Source organism: Castanea sativa, chromosome 1, assembly GCF_040712315.1.
Source record: "Castanea sativa cultivar Marrone di Chiusa Pesio chromosome 1, ASM4071231v1".
Classification (NCBI taxonomy): domain Eukaryota; kingdom Viridiplantae; phylum Streptophyta; class Magnoliopsida; order Fagales; family Fagaceae; genus Castanea; species Castanea sativa.
This window is the reverse complement of record NC_134013.1, coordinates 10,961,476-10,972,590: the sequence shown is the minus strand read 5'-3', so window position 1 is coordinate 10,972,590 and position 11,115 is coordinate 10,961,476. Positions and strand designations below refer to the sequence as shown.

Sequence of the window (11,115 nt, the reverse complement as noted above, 5' to 3'; positions counted from 1 at the left end):
ACATATATACGGTCTATATATCTTTGTATTTCTTATCATAGTAGATAATATACAGTATATAATGGAACTGCGATGCCTATGATAAGTACATACATGGCGTAAATAGAATGTACTTCCTATATATACCCAAATCCCCCATAATAATGATTGATAAACCAACACTAGATGTGCCCAGATTTTTATATATGTTATAAGATTGACAAAATCTCGAGTCCAAAGTCTTGGGTTATTGACATCTGTCCAATATATAGCTGGAACAAAGGAAGAAAATCAATCATTCAATCCAACATCAAGTATGAGTCCCAAAACAATCACTGTATTTGATTTGAACACTATCCTGGTTGGTCCATAAAATAAATTTTATAAAAAAATAATAATAATAAAAACCATCACGTAAGAGTTCAGAACAAAAAGTACGGCCAGTAGCCATGTAATATACAGTATACACATGTTTTTAACAAAAAAAAAAAATGTAGGTCTGTTTGGTAACGTTATTTAAACAACAGTTCTCGTTACTTAAACAACATAACATATATTTTCATAAAAGTTTTTCATTCACACATATTTCCACAATACTTAAACAACGTTAATAGAACAACGTTATCAAATGATCTCATATAGTTGCAAAAAACTTTTTTTTTTAAAGGAAAAAAGTTTTTTTTTTTTTTTTTGCATTATACTTAGTTGGAAGTTGATTTAAGTTACATGTTTGGAATTGATTTGTTTCAATTTGCAGGATGGCAAAGAAAAAACGATATATATTTGCCTTATACTTCTCTCTTATAGATTTAGAGCCCGATTGGGATTGCCAGAAAGTAAAATTTTAGAAATAAAAGAGCTTTTTAACTATAAAGTTGTTAGTATTTGTCAATTATAGTTATAAAATGCTGTGAAATTGTAGAACGGATTCGATAACCAAGCTAATAAAAACCTTTTAATTTTACTATAAAATAATAAAAGAGGATTCAATACAAAATATTCAAGTAATTCAATTAATGGATATTGTTAATAATTATGCCCTTTTTTTTTCTTGCATTTTTGAAAATCTCATAACATAGTCTCAGGAAATCATCTTAAATATGTATATAATAATTATGCCCTTTTTTTTTCTTGCATTTTTGAAAATCTCATAATATAGTCTCAGGAAATCATCTTCTTACAACATAAAGAATTCATTGATGTTGTAAAAAAGAGAGGAGAAGAGAAGTCTAATTTTACTTTTATTATAAGATAATTTTCCCCTTAAATGAGAAATCAATTGTTATTCTATTAAAAAAACCATGTAAGATCCATAGATTCTATGAGAGAGAGAGAGAGAGAGAGAGAGGTTTTACTTGATTTTTCCATAAGATAATTTTTCCTTTAGATGAGACCTCAATTGGCATTCTATTAATAAGAAATCAAATTATTGTCATTGAGCCTTTAACTCAAGTTGTAGGGGCGCAGTTTTGGTACCTAAGCCCAAAGTAGGAAAGGGAGTAGGCCAAAAGAGTCCAACGCAATAAATTTGTAGAGAATGGATTAGAAAACTAAGTTCTAATGGTTTCAGACAATAATCATAGTGGATCAGAATGACAATAGAATAAAGATAAACTGATTTTATTTAAAGAAAATCATCCTCGAACACAATCCGAGGAGGTTGATTCTTATATCTGACTCTTTTGGGAATTGATTACAAGTGTTGTTCTTGACTCTACCCCTTAGAATCCTCCCTCTCTTTTATACTATCTTCCTTCTTTTATTTCTACCCTCCACATGTAAATTAGATTGCTAGTGTTGATCCTTATCCCATCAGCTCCTTCCTGAAGTCCTTGAGAGTAGCTGTAAGGCTGAAAACTACTGTTCAAATATTACTTCTTCATTCATGAGGCCAGAGAGTTAGCTACAGAGCATTCAATGCTGTGGTAGTAGCTTTCTCTTTGATATTTCCTAACTTCCCTTTGTCATGTGCTCTCATGATGTATATTTTTATCAATAGAATCTCCTAGAATATTGCTTCCGAATGACAGACCATACTTTCTAACCCCTGCTTCGCTCAGCTGAGGAAACATCCCTCTTTGGACAATCATAACCAGACCTCTCTCTTTATTCGTCAACGCCGACCTCCATAACAATGTCTACCTATCCTCGGACCGGGCCCTCGACCCAATATATACTACTAGGCATATCATCCCTACACAAGTGGTACTCTATCATCTCCCAATTGAGGAGGCTTAAGACAAAACAAATTGTTATCAATTATAGTGATGACTAATGACCATGTACACAACATGGATTCTCAAGTGAGGCTTCATAGTTCATCCATATTTGCCAGTATAATGGAAATATATTGATTAAAGGGCCTGGTATATTTAAACATTGTTTTCAAACCCGAATTTGACCACGAGGTCAAACCGTGAAAACCGAAAACCGGGGTAAAAATCGGTTTTTTAAGTATAAAGAACCGGATTTTTTGTTAATTTTGTGAACCCCTAAAACCGGGGTTGGACCGCACGAATCGATGGCAAGAACCTTGAGGTCCAACCCCTTAGCAATTTTTTTTTTAATAAAAACAACTTAACACAATTTTATTTTACTTAATTAAATTATCCATTCTTACAAGGAATAAAAAAAAATTATAATTAAAATCCTTCAAAGATATTCAATTTTACTTCAAAAATTAATCATAAATTTTAATGTTTTCATGATTATTATTTTATTTTATTAACTTTCTTATTTAATTATTAAATATATGCTTAAAAATTATTAAATTTCCCTCACCTATATAGATATATTAGTCAATTTTGCTTGTTTTATAAATTTAATATCTATATTTAAGCGTTAATTAATTATTAAATTAATTATGACATCATCACGATTCAACCTTGGTTTAACCTCAAAAACCTTAAACCTCTTCCTTTTACGGTTTAATGAACTGTCCGAGTTTTAAAACCATGTATTTAAAATCCAAAGGCTTCAATTCCTAATTGACATAACAAAAGTCTTGAGATTTTTTGTTCTCCTTTTCTTTTTTCTTTTTTTTTCATTTAAATTTTAATTTAGATATTACAAAAAATGTCTGAAGACTTTTTTTTTTCTTCTTCAGAGTTTAAAGAACATAAATAAGTAATGACAAGTATGAAATTTTTTTATGGATGAAATTTGTAAATAAATTCAAACATATGTCACATTATTTCAAAATTATGACACGTATTTTTGTTTGAGCAACTATCATGTGTATTAAAATAAATATAAAGCAATTTATAATAACAATTGTTCTTTAAATTCCTTAATCTTAAATCTTCAAATCCAAATGTGTCCCAAGAGTATTTAAAAGATTTCCATACAAACAAAATGGATTTTCTAATAAGGAAAGTTCTGATTGGGTCCTATTTGACCATAGGAAACTCTTTTTACTTTTTTTTTACCAAAAATTTAATGGAAAATAGAGCATCTTTATTAAGAATAAGATAAATACAATGCATCTTACCGACTCAATCAAAATCAAATGTTCCTCTATCTAAGTTAGAAAGATACGAAGACACTTGAAATGTTGAGCTAAGATATGTGCTAGTTTGTTTCCTCTCCATCTAACGTTAGACGGTTGAACTGATCTGAAGTCTTTCAGCTTGTGACAAATTCCTGTGATGATGTTGGCAAAGGCAACGGGGTGAAGAAAAGCCAATTAGTGAGTCATAACAAGCTTCGAATCACTTTTGAAAATAACATCTCTCACTCCAATATCCCAAGCGAATTGATCCGCTTCATCCATAGCCTTTGCTCCAGCCTCCACTGTTCTGGATCAACCATTTCAACCAATTGGTACTAGGTTGGAGCATCAGTGAGATTACACGTTATCAAGTATGCTGATAAAGCATGTACTTATAAAAGAAAATTCCATAAAATGATAAAAAGGCTTTCAGATTGACAAAAATGACGAAGTGAGATTAATGAGGTCAGAAACAAATCAAAAGCAGACTTAAAAAACTAAAAAAATTCTACGCAACAAGTTTGGCAAACAAATACATGAGAACAGATTGCCTTGCACAATCCCATGAAAACGAGAGAACATCTTGTGTATGGTAGAACCAACAATCTCTAAGACTATTCTCTAATTCTATGCTTCTTTGATTTCTTGATTTGATGGTCATTGTTCAAGGAATATGTTTCCCCACCTACCAATTCTCCCTCACTTTCACTCCTTTTCCTTGTGCTCCTGCAAAATTTTTACATTACTGACTTATACAACAGAAACTTAAAGTTTTCAAAATTTTCTTAAACTCAAAACTCAGTTGAAAACCTGTCAGATACTGAAAAATCTTCCGAATGTCTAGCCAACCAGCGAATGCTTCCTGTGTTAGCAGGAAGTAGAGATCCAGAAATGTGCAGTCTTTCCTCATCAAAACTGCAAATATGAAGATATAAAATTCAACACACAATTATGATATAAAGTTCAACACAATGTTTTGCAATTAAACGAGTGTAATTTTTTCCAATTTTCCAGAACTTTGACTTAAAGCACAAAATATCTAAACTCATATATAATTACACTAAGTTCAATGAATTCAAGCTGCCAGGGTTCAAGTGAGAGCCCAACAGTAATGACATCCTTTGTGGTGTCATATATTTGTGGTTAACACCACCTGCCCCGCCCCCACTATCTACCTATCAAAACAAATTTCAAGCTGCCAACAAAGCTATTGTGTAATTGATGGACTTGTTGCAACCAACATGTAAAAGTTTTTAGATTGATACACCAGCATCAAGAGATGAGATGATTTCTTTTTTCTTTTTTTCTTTTTTTGATAAGAAGAGATGAGATGATTTCTAAACTATAGCTAAATATGTCAACTTGGAGCAGTAAAACAATTTTTTAAGTAAATTGCAATTGATCAATCAATATAAAAGAAAATCTTGAATCGGAACAAACAATTAAAAAAAATTGTATCTGCCTTATTTCTTATTAATAGTTGAACAATCAGAGAGGAAAAAAAAAAAAAAGAAGAAGAAGAAGAAGAAGAAGAAGGAATGGATAAATAAGATCTATTCCTTTATGAACCCTCATGGTCATCATATCTATAAACAACAATAGTTGTTACCAACTACATGGGGTTGTACAAGTTAGGTAGAATCCCAATATTATTAGCACCTCAGGTAGTGAATCCCACTAGATGATCAGCATACCCATATTCTTAATTTCTTAAGTGCTGCAATTGATTGTGTAGGTTTCTCTATTAAATTCCTTTCACAAACAACTTAGATGTAACACAAGGAAAACAATTTACCGATTCTTCTTATAAGTAATAGGATTTTATTGAACATGAAAAGGACTACTCTATGTTCACAATGATGAACATAAAGCACCTTCAGAAAAAATAAAATAAAATAAAAATAAATAAAAACTAGTCAATTAGAAAATCTAAGAGAAAGTTGGAAATCAAAAATTGAAATACAGTTGGTAAAATTCCATGTTTGAAAGTACGGAGCAACAAAGACTTCAATTGATCAATAGGTCTCACAATCTCCTCAAATGTGAATCACATTTACCTGAATGAGTAGATTAATAGTTCTTTTAATTTGAACCAGTAGTCAACAACTTAGGAATTTTATCAAAGTTTGTTTCCTTCATCATAAAAGCTTCCTCTCTTTATGTTTACAGTATTAAGAATTTGAGACACACATATATAAATAGACTTCACAACCATCCATTGAAAATCGTTTCAATATCAATCTTTAGTATGAAACCAAGAGACCAATATTACCAAAATAGAGAGAGGGAGGATAAACAGACCATACTTAAGATATTAAATGAGTGAAATACACACACACATACACACATGTAAAGAACATGCCAGTCTAAATAAGTTGATGTAATAAAAATGTCACCTTTTGACTAAAAAGCGAATCATGGTTCCAACCTTTATCACATGTCGCTTTTGAGATCTGCTAGCAAATAGTTCATCACCATGTTTCTAGGACAAAATATGCATATCATATTATTCAATCAACATTCAAGTCCTCATACATACAAGATTAGAGGAAAATAATGTAGACTTTGAAAAAGATGATGAACTACTTACAATTTTATGATTGAAGTCTTCTCGAATGTCTTCACCTGTTATGATAGCAGATGAAAAACCAAGAACAATGACATGAATCGATCTTTCCGTAAGTTTCACCACCTTTCCCTCTGTAAGTGACATTATGAGAAAACAATCAGCAAGGACAACATAAAGACATATGAAGAAAATACATCACATGTTCATGAACGCTTCAATGAAGTTCACATTTGGTCCTTGCCTAACAAACTCTTATGATAATTTTTCTGTTCTTAATTTTTGGGGGTGGGGGGTGATTTAAGAATCGAAAAGAAAGCAAAGCACACTAGTCCTAAAATAGTTAGATGGGGCACCACAAAACTACCTAAAAGCATATTTGGCTTTGGAGCAAAAAGTAACAACTTTGCTTTTAGCTTCACACCAAAATAAGGGTGAAATCCTGGAAGAATCTTTGCAATTTTGTCTTGAATTTGGACGTCATAAGCTAAAACCACACCGTCAAAACTTTCATTGAACCTGTAATCAAAACCACAATGGCCACATACGCACATTAACAAATGCAGATCTACTAAATATTGATGATTTCAGAGAATAATAGATCCTGCATTTTTTTATTTCTACAAAACAATCTATAAAAATGAAGAAAGCGCGCCTTTTAACTATGCAAAATAACATAGTAAATAGTTATCCACGATAAGAAAACTTATGCCACATCATCTCAGCACTATGATAGTAAGAAAGCAACATCATGGTCAACAGCAACAATTATCAAAATGATAGGAGTTGCTATCTATGCAAAAGAGCTCCATATCATAAATTTGGTAGACTGGTATTGAAACACAGTGAGTAATCAAGGCATCACATAAGTAGATTGAACAGAAATTTCCTTTGGGGATCTGATGGTACAAGGAGGAAGATGCATTGGGTGGGTTGGAACAAAGTGACCCGGCCTGTGGTGGAGGGTGGTCTCGGACTACAAACTGCCAAAGGTAGGAACCTGACTTATCTAGCTAAACTGAATTGGAGACTTTATACTGAAAAAGATGCCCTATGGTCTCAAGTTATGAGGAACAAGTACATGTCTCCTAGAAGGGCTGCTTCCAATAACGAGAATGCTCTCCCAAGCTCTCGTATTTGGAAAGGAATGAAGGGATGGAAGTCTTTAAAGAGGGCATGAGATGGGGCCTTGGTCGGGACAGCAATCTAAGATTTTGGCTGGACAATTGGACCTCTTATGGTCCACTGCAACAGCTTATCCAAGGGCCTCTTAACAGAGGGGAAGAAGAGATGAGAGTTGGGGAAATTGCTGCACTGAATGGTTGGGATTGGGGGAAAATTTCTATGGTGATACCACCAGCGGTTGAATTAGAGATTCAAGCCATGCGTTGTGCCTGTGTAGCTGATGAGAAGGATAGACTTATTTTGGCTGTCACTCCTAATGTGGTTTTTAATCTAAATAGTGTCTATCTATTGGTAAGCAATCAGAATGATCATCAATTCTCTTTTAATGGTAAATGGATTTGGAATCTCAAGGTGTTGCCGAGGATCCAATCCTTCATTTGGTTGTGCTCCCATAACAGCTTAGCCACTAGGGAGTGTCTTGCTTCTAGAGGTATTCCTATCTCTACAATCTGTCCAATATGTCAGCTAGATTATGAATCAATCCTACATCTCCTTAGGGATTGCGGCTTTGCTTCCAATTGTTGGCAGAATTTATGAATGGGAGACCTCAGCTCGGATTTTTTCTCTCTAAATACTAGTACATGGCTGGGAAAAAAAAATTGCAAGCTAGAGAAAAGGATTATATACCTTCAAATTCTTTGGAACATTTTATTTGCCTTTGGAATATGGATATTATGGCAACACCGGAACAGGGTGGTTTTCAAAAATCTAACCACTAGTCAAGCAATTCACAAAGAAATCATCCAAAGGGCAGCTGAGTATGTTTTCTGTGCTCTGAACGTGGCTGCCAACAAGCCTCGAGTTGAAAAGCTCATCAGATGGGAGAGACCTCAAAGGGGCTGGTTTAAACTTAACACCGATGGCTCATCATTAGGCAATCCCGGTATGGCAGGTGGTGGGGGTATACTCTGAAACAATGCAGGTTTATGGGTTCATGCTTTTTCTAGGACCATTGTAACCACAACAAGTTTCCTAGCTGAACTTTGGGCTTTGAGGGATGGTCTGATCATGTGTCAAAATCTTCAAATCAATGCTCTAGAAATTGAGTTGGACGCTAAAATTATTGCTGATTTCATGACTAATCCTGGTAATTCTAACGCTGTAAATTCTGCTATGGTGGCTGACTGCAGGCTCCTAATTTCCCAAGTTCCGCAAGTTAAAGTGATGCATTGCTACAGGGAAACAAACCGCTGTGCTGATGGCCTTGCTAGATTGGGAAACAAACAGCTTGATGCTGATATAATGTATTACAATTAGCCCCCTCCCTGTCTGCCTGACTGTTATCTTTTGGATTTGTATGGTCTGTATCTTGTTAGGCTATGTCCTAACTCTGATGTTTCTGCTGTTCTTTTTTAGTTGAACGAATTTCCCTTTTTATTATAAAAAAAAAAACAATCAAGGCATCACAGATGATAAATATTTTCTTAGAGATTCCAATAAGAAGTCTTCCAAATCACATGAACAACAATAACAACATATAAATTTAACATCATCAACTGCTAAAAAAGGTGGAGATAAATGTTAACATTAGTGGGGGTGAGGGACAATACCTGAAAAGCAGAGAACTAAGCTCACGGAGGACCGCTTGTGGAACCTTGTTACTCTTTGATGGGTGCACGTAAACTACCAAATTGGCATCTGAAACCTTCAATCCTTCCATTACGGGCTCCAATTAGAACTAGTGCTTCATTAGCAGAAACTAAGAGCGCATTCAGGATTGCTGCAACAAGTAGAGCTTTTGTCAGTAAACCTTTACTACTGAAAAGCTATTTAGCATTTGGTAACTATAGTTCTGAAACGCTTTGAAGCTGTTACACCTGTTTGATAAAGAAACTGAGAAAGTAACTTATAAATAAGAAATCACAAAAGAGGACACTATAGAGAAGTGTTTTGTTTTTAGAAATATATGGCATCAAAAATGGTAGTACGGTTTTTTTTATATTATTTATATATAATTGTTTACTGTTACTTTTCACACTTGAATCCAAATAATTCAATTAATGGTCAATTTTCGAAAACAAATTAAACAATATAATTAATTTTGTATTTTACAGCATTTTCTTACAATTTATTTTGTATATTGTTCATATGTTGTACAACCTAAAAATAGGAGAAATTTTGATATGAGATTACATCCAATAATCTTATTTACACTTGGCGCGCACGCACACACACACTCTCACACACACACATACATCTTTCATACATAGATGTCATTAATTGGACCAAGATAAGAGGGAAACTACAATGTAGCGCCTTCCCATATAGAACTTCACTCATATTAGTCGCATAACTGTACAACAATCCTCACTGTTAATCAAACTCCTACGAGCAACTGACCCCAGCCGTCAAAACACCTGGCAATCCAAGTGCCTTCCCATGTTGTTCATATGTCAGCACTATATACAGGACTAAAACCTCAAACAAATTCAATTGAACCAAGCTCACCAAAAGCATAAACTAAACTCAACTCAACCAAGGACATATATATATTAAGAATACAAAAAAACACTAATAGCAAACAAAAGCATACTCTTAACGTAGTTCTGGTTGGTTTCACATAACCTAAGCCTAGCCTAAAACGACAGTGTGTGTGTAAAATTGAATTCTAAGAAAGTAAACCCCTACTGACAGCAAACAACAAACGAATAAAAATTGGGTCCGAATTTGATAAAGATGGGGAGTAAAACCCTTATTTTACACATCCAATAATAGATTGCCACGTTAGCTTTTCACTTAATAAGAAATACATCATACCACACCGAATAACATTTTGATTAACTCACACTTGAGAACAAACTAAAACCCAAATCTCATCCTTCCCTATACCAAAAAAAAATAAAATAAATAAATTCTGAAATCTCATCGTTTCCTGCATCGTTCGCTCAAGTTTTAACTTTTCAAATCTGAAATCTCATCAATTCAACAGGTTTGCTCAAGTTTTAATTTTTCTTGATTTCATCTTTTTTTCCCAAATGGATTGCAAGCTTTCTCAATCGTTCCAATTGTTGGCTCAAGCGAATGCTACTGAGATTTCTTGGTACAAACTGATACTAATTGAATTACATCATTAAGCCTATTCAATTATACATTGGAACTTCGTAAAAGACAAGATCCTATGCTAACAGCAACTATCAATATTTTGAAATATGGAACAAAAAACAAGATTCCGGCGAATATCAATAAAAGGCAGGACTCTATGGAACAAAAAACACACTTTCATCACCTACTTTGTTAACTATGGAACAAAACACATGGTCCTTGCCTACTTTGTTAACTATGGAATAAAAAACAAAATTCTATGTTACTGTGCAAACCCATACAGTCAAGATATCCAACACACACTTTCATCACCTAGTAAAATCCAATAACAAATATAGCAAAACAGACCTTGAAGTTAGCGACTCCGGCGAATCGATGTGGCGGAGAACGGAGATCCGGCGAGTTTGCGGTGGGAGACAGAGGAGCTGAGGAGGGAGTTCCGCCGAAAACACCGCCTCTTTCTCTCTCTCTCTCTCTCTCAACCTCTCTTTCCCTCTCTCGCTCTCTTTCGGGTTAGGTTTTGTTCTTGTGGGTGGGTTTTTTTGAATTTTTTTTGTATTCTTCAGATTCGGGTTTGGGCCTTTGGTCTGAATGTAAATAAAATAAAGGGAGCGGGGTACTAACATTTTGGGCGCCAAATTGAAGGCCCAATAAAAAAGATCCGATTGTGTGTGTGTGTGTGTGTTTTTTTTTTTTTAAAGCTTATCGGCAAACCGTGGAATGCATCCAATAGTTTAAGATAATATGGGTTTTTTTTAATCTCTTTTATTTTCTTGCTAAATATAAAATTTGAGAATTATGATAGTTGTTTTTTCTTATCAAATTGTTATATTCTCTATATATTAAGAGGGTT

General features: G+C 33.8%; 1 protein-coding gene across 1 annotated transcript; it reads right to left on the bottom strand.

Moving 5' to 3' along the window:
• Positions 1–3,884: 3,884 nt before the first annotated feature.
• Positions 3,885–10,796, bottom strand: LOC142621609 (uncharacterized). The gene is made up of 7 exons (XM_075794906.1): positions 10,611–10,796; positions 8,771–8,940; positions 6,403–6,554; positions 6,060–6,169; positions 5,866–5,951; positions 4,280–4,384; positions 3,885–4,195 (listed from the first exon to the last, which is right to left on the bottom strand). The coding sequence occupies exons 2-7, from the start codon at positions 8,878–8,880 to the stop codon at positions 4,084–4,086; spliced, it is 675 nt and encodes a 224-aa protein (XP_075651021.1). The 5' UTR covers positions 8,881–8,940; positions 10,611–10,796; the 3' UTR covers positions 3,885–4,083.
• Between the last annotated feature and the right edge of the window lie 319 nt (positions 10,797–11,115).

Coding starts and splice junctions, on each gene's coding strand:
- LOC142621609 (XM_075794906.1), bottom strand. CDS start 8,880: ATGGAAGGATTGAAGGTTTCAGATGCCAATTTGGTAGTTTACGTGCAC. Junction 4,385..5,865: donor ATTCGCTTTTTAGTCAAAAG/GTGACATTTTTA, acceptor TCATATTTGCAG/TTTTGATGAGGAAAGACTGC. Junction 4,196..4,279: donor GATTTTTCAGTATCTGACAG/GTTTTCAACTGA, acceptor AAAATTTTGCAG/GAGCACAAGGAAAAGGAGTG.